The sequence below is a fragment of the Topomyia yanbarensis genome, chromosome 2 (genome assembly GCF_030247195.1).
Source record: "Topomyia yanbarensis strain Yona2022 chromosome 2, ASM3024719v1, whole genome shotgun sequence".
NCBI lineage: Eukaryota > Metazoa > Arthropoda > Insecta > Diptera > Culicidae > Topomyia > Topomyia yanbarensis.
The window spans coordinates 164,818,705-164,840,415 of record NC_080671.1 but is presented as its reverse complement, the minus strand read 5'-3'; the positions used below and the strand labels follow the sequence as shown (position 1 = coordinate 164,840,415).

The 21,711-nt window shown below is 41.2% G+C and overlaps 1 protein-coding gene across 2 annotated transcripts in view; it reads left to right on the top strand.

The window, feature by feature from the left end:
- LOC131682007 (diencephalon/mesencephalon homeobox protein 1) overlaps positions 1-11,357 on the top strand; it is a 166,812-nt gene extending 155,455 nt beyond the window's left edge. For both annotated transcript variants that reach the window (XM_058963137.1, XM_058963136.1), the window contains exons 8-9: positions 10,073-10,197; positions 10,261-11,357. In XM_058963137.1, the coding sequence (XP_058819120.1) occupies positions 10,073-10,197; positions 10,261-10,760 (625 nt within the window). In that variant the 3' untranslated portion in view covers positions 10,761-11,357. The remainder of the gene's footprint in view (positions 1-10,072; positions 10,198-10,260) is intronic.
- Positions 11,358-21,711: the final 10,354 nt, after the last annotated feature.

The window sequence follows — 21,711 nt, the reverse complement described above, 5'->3', positions numbered from 1 at the left end:
TTTATTAATAGAAAAACTCAATTCCCTTAAGAAACTATATATGTTGTGGAAGGCCTAAAAATCAAAAATTACTGCGTATAGACATATCCTTAATAGTGTATATTCAAATTTCATGGCGATCGGAGAACTAGAACTGAAATTGCGGCCCTTGATAACACACTACCTCAACGCGATTATTTCGATAACGACTTTTTTCAAAAGTGATCTGGCAGTGAGCAACATTTTTCGGATACCGAGTGGTTGCATAACCTTTCTATAGGATGGACTCACAATAACTAGTGATTGAACAAAAAAAATTGATTTGTATCATCATTACTAATACTAGTGTCAACAACAAATTGGAAAGCTATAAACATGTGCTTTCTCCAGTGACGTACGCAGGACTTGTTTTAAATGCATTTTTGTGTCAATTTTTATGACATTTTCAGTGTTTTTTCTATTTAAAAGTTGCCATTTAATCAAAATATCTAAAAAATCTTACTTACGTTGCTTTCTATTGTTCTAAGTAATCGAAAAAAAACTTTTGTTTTTGGATCCAGGCCAAAGATTACGGGAAGTAGGTTTCTGGCCATGGACCCTTACCAAAATACTGCGGGAAAATACTGTCCAAACGCCATCTTGTGTTTAAACCACTTGACAATTTTATTATTTATACTTCAGAACTTGTATTAAAAATCCTATTTTACGGGATCTCGATTCAACTTTACATTGCATCAAGTAAAATTTCCAAAACATGCAAATTTTGTCGTGCTCTACAATGGTGAAACCCCTTAATAAAATTTTGCGATCTTGGTTTGAGAAAATAATAAAAATTTCTAATCTATGTAGGTCCGCTGCATGTATAAACCCTTAAAGCAGCGGCGGATCCAGGGCGAGGGTCCTGAGGGTCCGAATCCCTCCCGCAAATGTTTAACCTGTTGAGAAATTTTAAATTAATTTGAATTTTATATTAGCTTCAAACTTAAAATCTTTTCAAACCAAATTTGACCACCAATACTCTACTCGCGAGGCCTAAAATTTATCACTTTTTCGAAATTGTAAAGCATCTACTGAATGGATTTTTTCAAACTTTTTTGACTTTCTCATATAGAAAGGTTATGCAATCACTTTGAAAATCGTCAACCTAACTTTTTTATGCAATAAAATTGGACTAAACCGTTTTGCGCGTTAAGGGCACAAGACCTAATTCATCTCGTCAGTAACTAGCACCATCTGGGTATCTAGTTAGACGATGTATCTAAACTAGTACCCAAATTAGCATTAGTTGAGTCTAGCACTAGTCCAATTTTATTGCATAATCAATGAATGTTATGTTATGTTATTGAATAGTAACATGAAGAAAATGGAATTCAATGTTAATCTTGAAGTGTCAAAATCATGAGCAGTAGCACGTAAAGATATTCCCACTTGCATAGGAGCAATTGCTCGACGAATACCATATTCATCACGTTTTTGTGTCTTTCGCTTGTAATTATGAACCATTGTTCAAAATAATAATAACTAATAACAAAAAAAAATATATTTAAGTTTGATAAATAATCATTTTCTTAGCAAAAAAGCGGTCGGATTTACCCAACTATTAAGAGGTCGGATTTGCCCCACCGCGTCATTTTTCATTACGATGCAATTAAAAAATTATGAAAAAAGTTGGACTAAATTCATCTATGCACTTTGTAGGACTTTAATCAAAGAATTTAAATCCACTTACATTTTGTATGCTATCACTTTAACAATCAGAAATATCCTGTAGTCAATGATGCACAAAAATCAAATCAAAAGTAGTAAAAAGTAGTGTAGACTAACAAAATGCTGTCATACCACCATTACGATTATTTTCGATGCTCTACACGACAACATTGATATTAGTTCGCGTAGTGCTCCCGATTTTCGATAACAGAGGGGGTCGGCTTTACCCAACGGTCGGATTTGCCCCACCTTACCCTACGTTCACCGTCGAGTCGAATAGCACATCTTTCAGCTTCAGTCCCCAAGGTAATTCTCATCACCTTCATAGCTAGTAATATCAATCAAAATCCTTGGTTGAAAATGCTGACTGCCAAATAAGTCGCAACATTGACCACCTGCCTGAGTGCCTGCCAGAATTTGTGCAAGCGTTTTGGCGCAAAGACGCAAATTCCCCTATTCAGAGACACTTTGATGTTGTGGGTGTGAGCTCCTAAGCATCTTTCTAATAAATCATAATGATTTATGATAGACTTCTGTAGATCCTGACATGTTCGAAAATTTCTTCCAGCTAGCGCCACTTGCACCAACTGTCCTCGCCGAGTTCGGGATTTTCAATGACGAACAGTGTTCGAGGGAAGCCCAGATTGCATTTCGCATATGTTCTACAGAATTTGAGGTTCTCCGAATCGCCAGCTCATAAAATTTTCGTCGATTAATTTATCCGTCAACTTTCCCATTTCTTTCCCACCGATACCTTTCTTTTCTGTCTTCAGTTTTAGTAATATCGTTCCCATACGCTTCTTAACATGTCCGACACATTCTTTCTTCCGTACGATTTTTGCGTCCATAAAAAACAACAAAAAACTACAAACTACCGAAAAATTGGTGTAGTTTGATGCAATAGAAAAAAATATATTCTCAAAAATCCGAGATATGATCCAGATCGATTTGAGGGTCATGAATTAGAAATTTAACTGTCAGAATGTTCGTGCAAATGATCGTTTGCACACCGATTGAACTCCACTAGCGAATGACGGATCTCAATAGTAGCATGTCTGTAATTATATACGTACCTGGAACTATTGAGAACCAGAGCTACAGGTCCAAAGCCCTGGTAAAGGAGGATGGTTGTGACGATCTGGGCCGCGGTCACCACGTAAAGCAAGATAAGTCATAACCCCAATTCCAAGGCGTGAAGCGACCCGTGCCGAGGGATGAGTGATCGAGGGGGTGAAAAAGATGCTCGATCGTTAACGGAGCCTGTGGGGTACCTGGGCAACCCCCACAGTAAGTGTCTCTTACCACGTTAATGCGGAGCTCTGGCGTGGCGGACATTTATTCTCGTGCTACTCGTGGATACAAACATGGAGATAAACAAAAACAAAACAAATAAACAAACGAAGGTGCCAAACCCCTTTGCTAGAGGTGGTTTGGCGAGGTCTCCCCCCGTGGGGTGAGTAGTGGAGCGACGAGTGCTGCATCTGATAGCACTAGTGACCCCCCAGCAGTGGTAGGAAATAGCCCTACCAACGCACTGGACGGGCCACTATCCGCGATGCGCAAAGTGGTGTAGCAGCTCGATTCAATAATCGAGTTCACTAGCGCAAAGCAAAACATTAGCAAGGAGTTGAAGCAGAGCCTCCTGGTGCTCCGGAAAGCTGTTCGTGTCGCAAGACAGGAACAGCAGGCTTACGCCAAGAGGGTGGAATGTCGGGAGAAGTCCGACAGAGAAACCCAGACAGTGGCCTCCAAGAGGGAGGGAAGAGAGAAGGTCGATACAGATACTCAGACAGTGGCCTTCACCTTCTATGGAGCAGCCATGTCGCTCGAAGCGGCGGCTGAGTCCCCCTCGAAGGGAAAAGGCAAGGGCAATCGCAAGACGGCGTCGAACGCGAAGCGCCCTAGGAAGTCGCTAGGCGAGGGTGCAAAAACCGGCACCACACGGCGTGCAACCGTTAAGGCCAAACGCCGTTTGGCCGAGGTAAGCGAGGGCGAGAGTGACCTCGCTGGGCAGAGCGATCGTACCAGCAACGGCGCAACCGGGGCAGGGGGGCGTAAACCCCTGGACGCTGGTCACCAAGAAGAAGCTGGCACCGACACCGGAGGTACCGTGGCCGCGAAGAAGGCCAAGGACAGAAACGAGGCCTTGTGGTTAAAAACCGACAAGGACAAATATGCCGACGTCCTAAAGTCGATGAAGGCGGCCGAAAGCCTCTCGGCCCTTGGGCAAGATGTGCGTAGCGTGAGACGCACCAACACGGGAGAAATGCTTCTGGTGCTGAAACGAGGCGCACAATCTAGTGCGGTGTACAAGGCCTTGGCCCAAGAGGTCCTTGGTGAAGGCGCCCAGGTCAGGTCGTGCAAGCATCGGGACGAGTTCACGACCGCAGAAGATGTCGTCGCAGCCGTTAAGGAGCAATGCGACGTGACAATCGAGCGGGCCTCTGTGCGTTTTAGAGAGGGACCCTCTGGCACCCAAGTAGCCTACCTCAGGCTACTGAAGGCGGATGCCAAAAAGGTAACCGAGCAAGGTAAGCTGAAGATCGGCTGGTCGGTATGCCCAATTAGCATACCCCAGCCGCCTTCAGTGGATAGGTGCTATCGGTGCCTTGAGTCCGGCCACAAATCCTACGAGTGCAAGGGCATAGACAGGAGCAAACTATGTCGTCGCTGCGGTGAGGAGGGGCATGAGGAGCGGAATTGCACTAAGGCGCAAAAGTGCCTTATCTGCAACGCTAAGAAGCAAGCCCATAAACATGCTATGGGCGGACCTTCGTGTCCCTTCGGTGAGGTAAATAAGAAGAAGCCGTGAACGTCACACAGCTAAATCTTAACCATTGTGCAGCAGCCCAACAGCTGCTGTGGCGGTCGGTCTCGGAGTCGAGGACAGATGTCGCCCTCCTATCAGACCCGTACAACATCCCTGCCGGCAACGGCAATTGGGTGTTGGACGGGTCTGGAATGGTGACAATCTGTACAACGGGACGGTTCCCGGTTCAAGAGGTAATACACTCTCCGCCGAGGGTGTTGCGATTGCCAAGATCAATGGTGTGTTCTATTGTAGCTGCTACGCTCCACCCAGGTGGCCCATAGAACAGTTCAACCAGATGATCGACAGGCTTTCGTCAGACCTAGTGGGCCGAAAACCGGTAGTCATAGCATAGGTTTAACGCTTGGGCAGTGGAGTGGGGCAGCCGCTGTACAAATAGCAGGGGTCAAGTGCTAATGGAGGCGCTTGCGAAACTCGATACTGTGCTAGCTAATAATGGCTCCGCTAGTACATTCCGTAGAAACGGGGTGGAGGCGTGTATTGACGCAACATTTGCCAGTCCGAGTCTGGCTCCAGGCATGGAATGGAGGGTAGACGAAGGCTACACCCATAGCGATCACTTAGCAATCCGCTTTAGGATCAACTATGGTGTGCAGCATCCGAGGGCGGGAGATCCCTGTCAGGTACGCGGGTGGAAGTCCAATCATTTCGACAGCGAGGCTTTCACCGCGGCCCTGGGACTGGAGGCCAACACCGACAGTCTAAGCGGGGATGCGCTGATAGCTGTTCTATCACGCGCGTGCGACGCCACTATGCCGAGAAAAACACTACCAAGAAACGGCAGATGCCCGGTATACTGGTGGAGTGCCGAGATTGCAGCTCTACGGTCAGCCTGTCTCAGCAAGCAAGAGAGCGTGTTTCGACAACCTGTGTAAGAGTGCCAACGCGAATCCGTGGGGTGACGCCTACAGGATTGTGATGGCCAACACCAAAGGGGGCTCTTCACCCCCAGAACGGTCTCCGGACCGGTTGGCGACGATTATCGAAGTACTCTTCCCGTCTCGAGCCACAAGCTCCTGGCCGACTGCACTACGAGACAGTGCGGCACGGCCGAAACGGTGGCTCCGGTGACGAATGAAGAACTACTCGCAGTGGCTAAATCCCTAGCAATGAACAAAGCTCCAGGGCCGGATGGAGTTCCAAACAACGCTCTCAAAGCAGCGATCATAGCGAACCCGAACATGTTCAGGCTAGCTATGCAGAGATGCCTTGACGAGTGCCGTTTCCCCGATAGATGGAAAAGGCAGAAACTGGTGCTGTTGCCGAAGCCCGGGAAGCCGCCAGGCGACCCATCGGCGTACAGACCAATCTGTCTGATAGACACGACTGGCAAACTGCTTGAGAGGATCATCCTCAACAGGCTAACCCCGTACGCGGAAGGTACGGACGGTCTGTCAAGCAACCAGTTTGGCTTTCGGAAGGGTAAGTCCACAGTGGACGCTCTCAACTCAGTGATAAATACTGCCGAGATAGTGATCCAACGAAAAAGGCGAGGCATTCGATACTGTGCGTTAGTGACACTTGACGTGAAGAACGCATTCAACAGCGCAAGCTGGTATGCCATCGCGCTCTCGTTACACCGGCTTAGCCTACCGGTGGGTCTGTACCGGATTCTGGAAAGTTACTTCCAGAACCGCGTATTGCTATACGAGACCGATGCCGGTCAGAAAAGGGTTCCGATTACCGCCGGAGTCCCACAGGGCTCGATCCTTGGCCCGGTGCTATGGAACCTCATGTATGACGGGGTTCTGAGACTGAAGTTCCCTCCTGGGCTCAAGATCGTCGGCTTTGCTGACGACGTGACCTTGGAGGTCTACGGGGAGTCAATCCCTGAGGTAGAACTAACCGCAGAACACGCGATCAACACGGTGGAGGAATGGATGAGCGCGAGAGGCCTGGAGCTCGCTCATCATAAGACGGAGGTAGTTATCGTCAACAACCGCAAGTCGGCACAACATGCAGTTATCCATGTGGGAGAAGTCGCGATCACTTCACAGCGAAGTCTGAAGTCTCTCGGAGTCATTATAGACGACAAGCTGACCTTCGGCAGTCATGTCGACTATACATGCAAGAGAGCGTCGACTGCTGTTGCGGCTCTATCGAGGATGATGTCCAACAGCTCAAAGGTGTGCGCCAGAAGACGTAGGTTACTGGCAGGCGTTGCCGTATCTATCCTCAGGTACGGCGGCCCGTCATGGTCAAGAGCACTGAGGGTAACCAGTTACCTACAGAAACTGGAGAGCACCTACCGCGTGATGTGCCTCAGAGTGATATCTGCCTACCGCACGGTATCACACGATGCATCCTGCGTGATAGCAAGCATGATGCCAGTCGGGCTGGTCATTCAGAAAGATGAGGAGTGTTTCGAGCTACGTGGAAATAGAGGAGCCCGCGAGCGCACCAGGGTGACCTCGGTCGCCAGATGGCAGCGTGAGTGGGACAACTCCTCGAAAGGTAGGTGGACCCACCGGCTGATACCTAGCATATCGAGCTGGATGGGAAGACCCCATGGGGAAGTTCACTTCCACCTGACACAATTCCTGTCAGGCCATGGCTGTTTCCGACACTACCTCCACAGGTTCGGGCACGCGGAGGTTCCAGTCTGCCCGGACTGCCCAGGTGTAGACGAAACTGCCGAACACATACTGTTCGTATGTCATCGGTTCGACGTCGAAAGAAGAGCAATGCTTGATGTCTGTGGCTGGGACACAACCCCTGATACCCTTATTCAGCGGATGTGTCAATCGGTGGAGAAGTGGAACGCAGTCTCGGCTGCTACCACCCAGATTGCCTGTAGGCTACAGGTAATCTGGCGAACCGAGCAACAGACGACGGGCACGGCTAACTAGTGATTGGTTAGTTGGAGCGAAAAAGACCAAGCGCAAAAAAGGGAGTGAATGGTCTGTTCATGCTGAGGCAGGTTTGACGCAGCGACTGGCAACCGCGTAAGGGGTAAACCCAGCCACCCCGAAGCAAGACAGAAGAGTGAGTGTATAGGCGTATAGGTGGACTGCCTCATGCCAAGACGCTAAGGTCGTAGCGTAGTATGTTGGGACTTAGCTATCGATGCCTCATGGCGTGGCAGAGGAGTGAAAGGGTGAGCATCCAAGTCAGTCTCACACGGCATGTTAAGGGTGAGCACAAAAGTCAGCCTCACATAGTATGGTAGAGGCTAGCACAAAAGTAAGCCTAGCAAGGAATGAGTAAGGTGAGCACACAAGTCAGCCTCGCAAGGAACGAAAAAGGTGAGCACAAAAGTCAGCGTCGTGTGGAGTGTTTGAGAGTGAATCAAGGTGCGATAGAGAGAGCACCCAAGTAAGCCTCATACAGGACGTATGAACGCGTGAGTGAGAGTGAATGAGTACATTAAGTACAGCCATCCACCCAGAAGTAATACCGAGAGGTAGTTCCTGGGAGGAACGATGGCGGAGCCCAATGGAGTTTAGTCGGTATTAATGGCAGCGTCACCATTCGAGCCCGACACGCCCCCAGTGCACCCCGTGCGGTAGCTTGGACTCTACCAATAGCACGTGTACTGGGCTAGGACGTAAAGGTCTTCTCCATTGTAAAAAAACACCGATAAGAAGAACATCCTATTCCGTTCTATCGAAATAAAATTCGGCTGGTATAATTAAAAAGATCCTTACTATATTGAACAATAAATAACAAGCTATTACTTTTTAAAGCATACAAGATAGACACTTGGTATCTTCAGCAAAATTGTTCGCAAAAGAAAGAGCTATAAATTTGATGAAGACACTATGGGGCCGTACACAAATGACGTAGTTTTTTTCGGCGATTTTTGACCCCTCCCTCCCCCCTCGTAGCATTTGGTCACAAAATTCTAACCTCCCCCTTGTACATAACGTAGCATTTACCTACCCCCTCCCCCTGGTCCCATGCAAAGCGGCCGGGAATGAAAAAAAAAATTACATATGTTTTCAAAATGCTTGCCGACTTTTATCAACATTTTCATTATTACAGCAAATTGCGTGCAAAATAATTTCATGACAAATATAGTGTTGATAGTTTTGTTTTGAATTTTATATGTCAAGGGGAGCATGAAGAGAAGTTCTCTCAGTTCACAATCCTGCGGCTGCCAATGATTCTAAACAGCATACGTTCATCTAAATTACTAAATTTTGTTTGGTTGAATCCGAAGTGAAAATTTAATTCAGCTTCCAAACTAAGTCTACTAGTTAGCAACATTAGCTAAGTAATGTAGCAAGTTAAATCCGCATACAAAATCTTTTCGTATTTTTGCGAACTTGTAATTCCGCGAATCGTAAAATCTACCTCATGAAAACCGCATCAAAAGTAACTTGTTTGAATTTAAATTTATTTCTCTTGGGAATGGAGGATCATTAAATTGTTTTCTGTAAACAATGGGTTTTAAACATAATGCTACGTCGCACAACTTCTGACCCTACCCTCCCCATCGTCACACTTCGTCACAAATTTGGAATACCCTCCCTAACTCCCAAAATGCTACGTCTTTTATGCATGGCCCCTATCTCAATACAACCATTCAAAAGAAAATTAATGAAAATATTTGACTTATAGGGGGATTAATACCAAAAAAAGTATATTATATCCATTAAATTATCTCAAGATACTCTAGAACTAAACTTAACCGCTTCGGTGATACAATGGTATCTTAAATTGGGTTTTTGGACGCACGCATTTACATTCCATTAAGGTAGGTAGACCTGTGCCTATATATCAATTGATTTTTGAAGAATTCCACAATATTCCGATTATTTATTATTGTACATCCAAATATACTAACAAATTAATTTTGATTGTTATTAAAATATTCTGTACTAGGAAGTGTAGTTCTAGAATAACAGCTCGCACAACCCCATTGGGCTGTTCCTTGTAGTTTTTTGTTAAAACACTGTTTGTCTTTGTTGTATCTTAAAACTGGTTGTTAAAACAAATACATAGTTCAGTAGAAACGGATCAATAAGTATGCTTAACTAAGCCGTGGGTGATTATTTGCAGATTACGCCTTCCATAGGTGATTTGCACTCAATAGACAAGTATTAAATAATAGGATCGCCGTTGGAAGTATCTGGAAACGAATTTTCAAGTGTCATTGATGGCGGATTCCATATTTCTGCGCTTGAAATTTTTTTTAAATGACTCTAAGCTAGTATTCTGTGCCGAATTATGTAGATGTACCTCAATTTTGTCATCCTCCATATATCCGGGTTGTTCTTGATAATGAAATATACTACCTCGACTAAACATCAGAACATTATCATTATTGCAAATTATCACACACCACTTCAAAAGATGGTTTTGGTTAGCATTCTATGCAATTGATTATAGAGCAAACTTGAAAAGTTTGAGAGAGTTATGTTGTTTAAAAAATGAAAAATCATTAATTATGATTACATCCTGGCTGTCATCAAATTTCAAGAAACGTGTATGCTAAAATATATGATTCAAATAATGTTTATTATTCATGAAATTACTCTGCTTCGATTTACCGCAACAACCTGCCCCTGATTCTCCACCGAAACTAATTATTTTCAAACCCTTTTCTTACAGTAACGGTGGATTTCGACCGGTCCTGGACAATGGACAGCCAAGAACGACTCCCCCGCTGTTTCTGCCGCCGCATTTGGCTTCCCTCGGGTCCCAGTTTGCGCCCCCGCTGTTTCCCAATCTCAAAGGTATGCTGCTCGATATGAACCTTCGCCATTCGGTTATACTCAGCCCTGTCTTCAACATTCCAGCTGCCTTCCCCAGTCTGTGTTCATGCTGCCCGGTAAAATCGCCCATCACGTCCGGCTCGTCGACAGCCACCTCATCACCTAGCTGTACATCTTCGGTGCACTCGTTATCCACCACTGCCACTAGCAACACCCTCGGCACAGCCGACCCACGCTCGTCCTCGGTTGCCGAACTTCGACGGAAAGCACAGGAACATTCCGCCGCTTTGCTACATTCGCTGCAGGCGGCTGCGGCAGCTGGATTAGCTTTTCCTGGTTTTCATCTACCACCGCTGTCACTTCACACTGCCCTCAGCGGTGGTCGAAAGCCGAGTGATTTCATCAGTGACCTCTCGATGCATCATCATTTGAGCAATCACGCCGCCGGACTGACCGCACTCGGAGCGCCCAATCTGAACAACAACAACAATAATAATAATAGCCCAAATAGTACCAACCACAACAATCCCGGCATTGGACAGGGTTCACCCAGGCACAACGGGGACAAATCCACTAACGATTAATAGGAGGGAATGGCCGGTTCAAAGCAAATGTGATGTTGAACAGTATCGAAGACGATTGTGTAAATACTTAATTACTGGTGAAAGTAGCATTTTCCCATTTGTGCAGTTTTATTCGTACTATTATTACAAATAATACTTAGTGAGAATAGGTTTTAGACATTGCAATAACTTAGGGTTAGTGTATTCGTTCACTTTGCTTACCCACCATTATTACTTAATTTAGTTTGTTACTATAGCGAAAGATAGTTAACCAAAACATTCCTTACATGTATGGTGAATGAAAATTTTCAAAATTGTTCCATTATTTCACTCAACAAGTTGAGCCCACAAGGTAGTTACTGTAAATATCACTAAGAATACGTAAAGCACATGCCAAACAAAATCAAAAATATCTAGCTAAGAAAATTAGAAAATTTGCTAGCAAAAACATGAAGCCAACAAAGCAGCGTTGGAAAATATTTTCTAAAATAAAACAATCCTGTACAGAGATTATGCTTCATTGGTCGAATGTGTATATTGAATTAATAAGCAGCGATTGCTATGTCATTGCAATTTAATAAAACAAATAAATAAACGATTACCCATAATAAGAACCGATATGTATGCGTATTCTTGAATATCCGATCAACTTTACGTTTCGATTTTATTGCAAACTTGAAAAGCAACTTCCAACAGAGGAGAGACTTGGAGCTCTGATGGTTCAAATACAAATGCATGTGTATGTACCATTTCTAATTACTTCACTGCAGTGTTAATAAAGCCTAAAGCGTCCAAAATCAGAAGACACCTAGTTTCTTAGCTGCTTGTGACTTTAAAATAGATTTCATGTGTCACGCTGGCTTATTTCCTCAATTAAAGGGGTTATCTTATATTTTTTTGATTCTATTTGAAGAAGTGAAATGACTTAGACATGTGAGCTATTCTGTAACATGTTTATTAGGGGGGGGGGGGTCTGTGTAGGGTTTCAGTGTAAAAAAAGAAACACACTTTGCGATTTTTTTTAAATTTGGGTGAAGCTAATTAATCAAAACTCTTGTACATTATAATGTATCATTTCAATAACATTCTGTAATGTTTCCATGCAAAAATATCCAAAAGCGACTCGGTGGCGATACTTTTTGTAGAACGTTTCTGAAAAAATACGATTTGTGGTGTTAACTGCCATTCAAAAACTCCCAACTCCTACGTTGAGTTTTTGAGATAATTTTTCAATTAAGGGGGTTTCTTGCTCATTTGCTATTTTTCACGAGAAATTCCGCAATTGAAAACTCAACGTATTTTTTTACATAAAACGTGTATGCAAAGTTTGAAATTAATCGGTTGAGTAGTTTTTGAATCGCAGTCAGGGCAGGAAAATTTCGAAAAATGAATTGATTGCTGTTCGAAGCTTCACGAAGCACCTTCTCAAGCATACCACATGCAATCGATGAGTTTGACACAATCGCTGCGAACATTTAGGGGTAAAACTTATCTCTGCTCGGACGAAGCGAGCTTCGCATCTAGTTCGCTCTTTACAATGTTCGAAAAAGTTCACATTAACCTTAGAAGCACACATCGTCGAACACGAGGTAAGCTCTTGGCTCGTGGTTTTTGCGTTTTTGGAACATTTCCACAGAGTTTCGAAGCGATATTCGGTGAACACATATAAAGCGAATGCCTCGTTTATTTGAGAATCGCGAACATCGAAGTTTTATATCGCTTCAAGCATCAGCATCATGAGGCCACCGCGAACATGTTCGCTACGTGACTATCTGTCTTAAAATCATAAACTGTAAATCTTATTTTGAGTATAAATAAAATGGATTATTTTAAGATTATAATTTAGGATTTAGGGATTAGGTGCGTCGCATACCTTACCAATTTATGAGCCACGAGTTTGAATGAGCGTAGTGGTAGTGAAATTCAAATTCTTTTTTTCGGAATACAATTATGTTTACTAGCTACTTTGATTGCAAACTCGTCTTTTCTTCTTCAAGCGGAGTATATTTTCCCTGCCAAGGAGTTTAGGTGAAGATGTATAAAGTATGTTTAAGGGGGTAAGGGTTTCAGCGTGAAAAAATGTTTTTTGGTGAAATGACTCTTTTGGATAATGTACAAAAGTTTTGATCAATTCGCTTCGCCCAAATTTCTAAAAAAAAATCGCAAATAGTGTTTTTTAACGCTAAAACCATTACCCCTCTCTTAATAATCTCCCTATCTAAAACAAATTCTTCCTAAAAAGAACAATTTTCGGATGGAATCTCACTGCTGACGTCTGCGTTCAGTTAGACGGCGAACTTCAGTTATTTGCATCCACTGAGGGGTAGTTAGGCGTAGTCCGTTGGCCTTTGTTTTCAACTTGTTGCGGTTTCTAACGTTCTTGCGCAACATTCCTAAATCGGCTAGTCATATTCACTCAATAATATGCGATGATTTGGGTGGTAAACGTTATTTTTAATTTTGCCAAATGAATTTATTAACAAATACCTACATACTTGAATCCATTATTATTGTCATTAATTGAATTATAATTTCTTGGCATCTGTACCAAACCAAGAGGAAAGCTTCCAAATGATTTTTATAATATTGTTTTATAAGTTTATTGGTTGATTACCTAATCACAAGAGACAAAATATTTATTTTCAAACATTTTCGACAGAATCTGTTCACTTAATAAATGAAGTGTCAAACTTATTACATGTTCCACTTTTATGAAATTTATTTCCTGACTCCTGTACATGTGTTTTGTGATAAATAATGAGAAGGATATTCCAACTTGTTTGTATTGTATTTGTTAACTAATTACTGATGGAGAAACGCAAAGAACTTACAAACAATGTTCTAGTGATTTTTTTGTTGGAAATCCAAAAACAATTCTGAAAAGGACAAAATTTGGTTTATCTTCTCCATGATGTAATCTTCCCTTATTTGACTTTTACTAATAAAAAATAAAAGAAAGAAATCTTTAGGGCCCCCCGTATTTTTTTTTTTTTTTTTTTGAATCAGTTATAGCCGAAATGCTTTATGTAAGGGAAATCTCGGAAAATGAGAAGCGAAATAAATAACTCCAAGTAGAATGAAAGTCGTTCTAAACTCGAACTTTTTCGAATACTGTCTTTCCATTATTATTCGCTTTTTGTCGCATTCCATATTTTGATATATTATTTTGAAGACCCATATTTAAGATCAATACAATAGTAATTCTTCAAAAGGGCTAATGAGACTTTTGTAAACAAACTTATTTCGCTCATTTTTCCGCTACAGAGTTGAATTTTATGAAAAATACACATGAATCAACATCTTTGCCCTCGGTAGAATCGATTTCAAATGTTTTCTGTGTTGAAATGATAACAAATTAAGAGAAATCAGCAAAACAAAAGTTTGTTCACAAATCTTATTAGCCCTATTCAAATATTGATATGGAATAATAAAATCAATCACGATCAATTTCGATTTTTTTTTTAATTTTGCGGTGGTGTAATCCCTTAAGTGGTTGATTTAACGGCTTCTTTCAAAATTTATCGAACCTACTCCCATTCGTTCATTCGTTAGAGTAGTTTATGTTAAAGAGAGTGTACTAAATTAATAGGAACACTTAAATTTAGGAAGTTATGACCCTCGCTCCACAATACAGTTTGCGACAGAATTGCTCAACTGAAAATTATTAAATGAAATGAATGAAAACAAACATTAGTCTATAGCATTTTGTACGCATGCACTTCAGAGGTCCAAGGGTTACAATTTCTGTTCTAGTTCTCGGATCGCCAACACATTTTTTTCGATTTTTTGGCCCAGTTCTCAAGGGAAATCCAGTTTTTAACTTTTTGCATACATATTGCATTGAATGAAGAATTTAGATAATGTATTCATAAAGTATTAATAATAATTCGATTGTCCGTTCATTTTAAAAGGCTATTTTCTATAACTTTACAACTGATTTAATTTCACTTTCAAAATTTCTCGAAATATCATGTTCTAAAAGTTCTCAACCGATATAATATTCGAAAACAGTTATAAAAATGTCTCATCACACTGGTAGATGGATTCAAAGCGTTTTTTTAAATAAGTGCACGAAAAAACATGCGCCCTTCTAAAACATACTTCTGAATCAAAATGGTTTTACTGTTAGTCGAAAACAAGATTTACAAAACGACCAGAACTGCCAAATAATGGAATGGTCGAGTTTATTGACATTCCCTATTTATTTCTAGGATTCATCATACACATCATGACGTTATTTATTTAACTGATAATCGATTTTTTCCTTTGAATGGATATCGATATCTTTATCCTCAAGAAACTGACATAACTGGTAAGTGACTATAGGAACATGACTAAGATAAGCGACCCACTCAATACGTCGTGTACATTGTGTTTAACTTCATTTTCTAGCCCTAATTTATTTCATTTGAAAATTTATCCCCGCCCTGTCACGAAATCTTGATTTTATCCCTACTGGTAATATATCAGTAGGGTATCTTAAATAAACTTGTTACGTCACTTTTCAGTTAACCCCAGCATCCATAAGCTACACATTGTCACAATTATTTTTCACCTATTCCACCCTTAATACAAGGCCTCTGTCTAGAATATACTTTTTTTTTGCATAACTAGTAGGTAAGTATTTGAATAAAGAAAACTAATATCGTCCGGCGAACATGTTAGCGATGGCCCTCGCGATGCTAAATTGATATAATCCTTCGGTGTTCGCGATTCTGAAATACTTCGAGGTAATCTTTCTTTTGTGTTCGCGAACATCGCTTCGAAGCTCCGTGTAACTGTTTCAAAAATATCGATCACACGAACCAAGAGCTTAGCTCGTGTTCGTCGAAAACTACGCAAAAGCTTTTACATATCTTTCCGAACATCAATGAAATAAACAAGAAGCTTCCTTTGTCCTCGCCGAAGAGCATGCAAAAGTATCGCCCAAATGTCCGCAATTACGATGGTAAGCGATTGTGATGCGAAGCTTGTGAATACGAACCAGTAACGCAAAGCTTCGCGCTTTGAAAGTATTCGAACATAGGTTCGGTTCGAATATTTCCTGCCCTGGTTTTTTCCAGAGACGTTTCACAGAAAACTTCGTCACCGAGTCGTTTGTGGATATTTTTACATGGAAAAATTACAGCATGATATTGAAATGATACATTATAATATACAAAAGTTTTGATCGATTCGCTTCACCCAAATTTAAAAAAATTGCAAAAGTGTTTTTTCACGTATCGACGGATGGATCGATTTTCAAGCGAATTGATGCCAAATGGATCTTACGCTGCTCATAGTTTTGATGAATGTCCATCGTAGCTGATAAAATCCGTTGAGAATGTTTCTTTTCCTTACAAAACGTCTCCAAATTATTTCGATTCTACTTGGTCATCACTGAAGACTTCATAGTATCGATATAAACTAGGGTAACCATACGAGGCGAGTAAAAAACCAGGACAGTCGAATGGAGACTGCTTTTCCCCGTTACCTATCAATCGACTGTGCCTTCTCCACAGGTTTTCGGCAGTTACAAAGTTCTGTGGGTCTGGGAGGAAGAGCTCTACCAGAAAATTTTTCGTGGGAATTCGATCACTGTGCTTTTCAGGATTTACACACAAGCGAAGTTCTTGCTGCACCACCACCAGCGAAAGTTTCATACTGTTGTTGGAGACATCGGAAATCCTGAATTGAGCAAATGAGACGAATTATTATGAGATCGTCTGTGCAGGAACAGGCGAGGAGTTTTCTGCACTAAATACACGTCATTGAAGCAAAACATAAACATCAACGATCCCGAAGTAGCTTCCATGCGCTATATCTGGCAATCTCGAATAACAACCATTTTCTCTCGATCTGAGAGCTAGGATCGAAACAGTTGCAAAAACTACTGTTGATTCCGAATTTCTCCATTTTATCGATTGCTATATCAAAACCGGCGGATAGGTTGGTGTTGGTAGTATCAGTTTGAGCGCGACTTTCCATACTCCTTGTTATGTAATATACTTGACTTTGTTAGTCGCTGTTCATCGTCCAGCCATGAAACCATGCCCATGCGCGAATCCATGTAAATCACTTAATCCGCTTTCACTCGGTTTATCGTTTTCGTCCATGCTGTCCTCTTGATGTTGACTATTACCTGGTTTGAGTCGTTTGTGGGACCAACGGGTCACGATCGTGTATCCGTATTTTTTGTTATTTACTTTATTGTCTGGGGTTCTAGCAGTTGATTGGTAAGCAGCATAATATGATCGGACACGCTATGTGTAGATTCTGTTGTTCCAGCATTCGCTTCCGCTGAGTTGCAACTTCGGTTGTTGGTGATTTAGTTAATGTTGTTCGGTTTGCTCGCAGTTGATGTTGTTTCATTAGAGGCTTTCGCACATGGTTTGGCACGTAGGGATCTGCCCTTCATATGTGCACAGCGTGATTTGAGATTTGCTTCTCACTATACGAACACCATTGGATATACCTGGAAAAAAAGTTTCTCCAGTTTTCAAACTTTCACCGTTACGTACTTCGACATCAATAGTGAATTTATTAGTTGTACGCGGGGATAGATCGTGTAGATGCACACCAGTCTTATCATCGTCACTCTAAACGGGTATCTTGATTCTAACATTGTCATGCGCAACGACGTGTTGCTAGTTGTTTCCCAAGCCAAACTTTTCGCCATGGCCAAAGTTTTAAATGCTATCAGTACCGCATTACGAGTATGCGCTTTTATTAATTGTTCCACTTCGCGAGCACAAGGGCGGATTGGACAAACGACCACTGTATTGTATCGAAGATTGTTCAAATTTTGCTGCTGAGTTTCAAATTAAAAATTTAAAAATTCATTCCGATCCGCTTGAGATGGAAAAGTAGACTGATTAGGAACAGGTATTGATCCTAAAGGGGTTCCATAATTACCAGCTCGAGAGAGCGCTCAATAAGGTTATTCCACGACAGTTGTTGTTGTTTCGCCATTTTCCTTTTTATGAAATGGATTTCCAGTAAAACGAAAAACTGCCACTTGCAAGAAGTACTAGTACAAGTGTACTAAAGGAATGTTTTCGGATCCCGGAATCATTGTTTCGTCGACATTGATAGTGGCCAGAGTTTGGTCCACTACTGGAATCGGTTCGATTTGTTCGATTGCAAATGTTGTTGCAAACAGACTACAGCTCATTCATATGGTACGTACTCACGAACGCCTCTTTCTCTTTTCAATTTCCATGTAAAAAAGTAAGTTGGAAAAGGAAATAACGAAGTACAGTCGAGAGATTACAAAAGGCATCGGATGGTACAATTGAGATTCGAGTGTATTAAGTTTTGTTTGTCGTACTCTGGAGCAGAGTGAATAAAGCGAAAACTCAATAATTAGAAATATAACGGGTGTTCAATAAAAAATGAGAATGATTTCAATACCTTTCTGTAACTAAAGAAAAGAGCGTAAATTATTTTCTCTCCAAGACAATCGCTCTCTGAGCTCCCTATAAATGGGAGACATGTTTCATTTCGCTCGGGTGCTGTCAGTTCAATCGAAGATGGCGTCGAAACAGCAAGTACTCCGCGAGCGTGTTGTGCGGTTTTACGAAACACTTGGCCATTGTGGAAGAAAGTTTACGGTAAACCACTTTCGAGACGAAAACGTGCCCGTGAGTACAGTTTTTACCAGATCCTGTCATCCCTGAGCGTGGAGCGGAAGGCCGGTAGCGGCCGCCGCACAGAGGCGTAACTAACTTCAAAACCTGGCCAAAATAGAAAAAATATAGTTTTTGTTTATTTGACCATATTGTTGTCTTAAATTGTTCTTCGAAACATACTCTAACGTTTAGCTTAAAAAGAAAAGCGATTTCGTTTGATAATTTTGGTATGCAATAATTTGAAATCAGTGATTTTTTACACATTTTATTAGCTTGAAAGCCATTATCCCTAAATTTTTTAGATTGCTCAAAAACTAATTACCCAAAGTCAATATATAAATCAAAATCGTACTTTTCATAGCAAATTCCAGCAACTACAATCAATTGGGGTCAATTTTGCCTTTTCTTTGTCGTTTTTGGTAGGTTTTATAAAAGTGCTCACTTTTTTCAATTTTACACATATTCGTTAAAAAATTACCTTGTCGGGCAATGTCGGGTAAATCTGCTAAAAGGAGAAGATTATTTGGAGTATCCTCTCACTGTTCCACGAAGAAAACATTCCCAATCAATCCCATTCGGTTTTTTACAGCTGTTTGAAAATGTCGTGTTTTTTCTCAAATTTAAGAGAATACAATTTAAAAAATCAGTTTTGAGGCTACTTAAAGGATCTTATATGAGACGGCGCCGGTGGTTGAGTGGTAAGCGTGACCGCCACTCATTCCAGTTGGCCTGGGTTCAATTCCAGCCAAGGTCATTGCGATTATTCTGAGGTGAAAAAATCTGTGGTGACGGAAGAGAAGTAAAGCGGTTGGTCCCCGGTCCATGAATTGATGGTTCGATATCTAGTCCAGAAGTGAAGTCACCTCTATGGCGTCGGTAAAGAAGAAGTTGTATCCAACGTCTCTACTTACTAACAAATATCCTCCTCCCGTGATACTTGTGGAGTGCGATGTAGTGCGGCCTCTAGCAAAAGCAAGTATCGGACTAACCATTCCTTTACTTTCCTCCCGCGATCTACGTAACAATTTAGGATTACCAGGAGTTGCACATTGAATGATGTTTCGCTACTCCCAAATATAATTATCTACTTATTCCCTGTGCAACTTCAGCTAGTCCAGATCGATAACGGAGTAGCGGCCAGCGGTGGTCGCACAAGCTCAAGCTTATATGTCAAGAATGATTTGAGTCCCCCATATTATTATTTGTTAGATTGCGTCAATTAACCAAATTGAGCTATTATGACCACGATAGTCATATAAAAGAGTGTTGAATATAAGTTCCACTAACCTTTCTATATGAAACGTAACGTACACAAGTTGCCTTGGAAACGTAAGCGAAGCATTAAACAAATTATGCAATCTCAATCTCAATCCAGTTCCTTGTCCCCGGATTGCAAGTGTTAACGTGAATAATCTAGATAGAATACAAAATGGAAAAACTTAACCAATAAAAGGCCACCGCCAATCCCAAACAAACAGCCAAAGTCGAGCTATAACTAAGTGGCTGTGCCGTGATTGCACTACTTGTTACTGCCTACGGACTTTGGCAAACTACCAACGGCTTTCTTCACTTTCAGCCGAAGCCTCACGACGCAGCTTGATAGCGGATTCTACGTCCGGCAACCCAGAAAGAAAATCGTCGACGTAGAAGTCTTCCGTAACTGGACCACTTGCGATTGGATACGACTGCCTGGTATCCTGTGTAATCTGCTGCAGAGTACGCGTAGCTAGGTACGGAGCGCTCGCTGTTCCGTACATTCCTGTCTGCAGTTCATAGGTAGAGATGCACAGTGGGACCGGGCCGGCCAAAACCTCCAAAATTTATTGTCGATTTTCACACCTTTTATATTTTTTTCCAAATGTACATTACCCAAAGCTGTATTCGCCAAATTTTTTAGTGAATTGATTGAAAATAATAAGTGCTACATTTTTTTGAACCGTACAAGGTCTTCAAAATCTGCAAGAATTTGAGTGACAAAAAGATTTTGTTCATTCTAATTCATCTCGCTTTAATAAGTACTACAATGATAATTTAACAACACATATAGGCGTTTCTAATAGAAAATCACTATGTTGTTTAACGCGGACTTATTTACATTCAGAGTGTCATCTCTTTATCGGTAAAAGCGTGTTGAAGGATCTCATCTAGTACAACTGACGTAAAATTTTATCTAGTTTTCAAAAATCATAGTGCCATCTTGCGCCGTTTTACGCCGAAGGTTGATATTTAGGCATTTGTAAAATTAGTTTTTTGTGGAGACGCATGGTATTTTTTAATTTCATGAAGTTTTGAATTATTATTCACCGGTGGATTTCTTTTTCTGAACGCTGCTTGTAAATTCAGGGTTTGGGGCGATTTCCTTGATACACATATAAGTACGCCTTAACCGTCTTGCAACTGTGACTAGTTTTTCTACATTTTCACAGTTATCTGCAGTATAGAAAAAATCAAATAAAAACAAGCCAACGAGGCAAACTAACTGCAACAATTATCATATCTTTCCATGAATACTATTTCTTTAGTAGGTATTGGTTGTTAGCTTTACTGGCGATCGATGTAAGGTAAACACGTGAGTGTGGGAAGTGTTCTTTTTTACCCAATTTTTAGTTATTGGCCAGTAATGCAACATTTATTTTCAAGTGCAAACTCTCTATTGAATCTATCGCAATCAACAATCAAATTCAAAATCTCCCTCAATAATTCACATCCAAATTGATGAGAGTTTCATGTAAAAACGCTCACGCCTCTATTTCAAAGCATACACGTACAGTGCAAAGTATCCTCAGGATGTTTTCGTACAAAAAACCAAGTCACTACCCACAAAGAGAGATATACATATCATCATTGAAATTGAAAATCAATGGAAAAGTAATGAGCGGCTTAGCTGCAGTACGCATCGTATGAGAAACTGTGAATAGAGCATAGTAGGGCATGATTTGAGATCTTCATTAAAATCAAATAAACCTATCATCTTTTAATAGCTTTGGCGATAACTATAAATAAATAAACCAATAAAACAAAAATTTCAGGCATTCTTTCAAACACCTTAAGATATGCTATTTTTTATAACTATTCTAAACGCATACGTTCATAAATTAGTAAATAAGGATTATCTCTTAAAGAGCTATGAAGGGATGATTTTTTTTACGATAATATTCAGATTGGACTGAAGATCTACAAACAAATGTATAAAATTACATCATTTTTCATTCACCAGATTTCAACAAAGGGGCGATAACCCTAGCTAACTCGTTACTAAGGACTACCCTAGGAAATCAAAATGTTTCTGTTCACTTACAAAGTATCTGTTTTGAGAAGTTAATAAAATTTACTTTTGCGAAATTAAAAAAAAACTTTTAGAA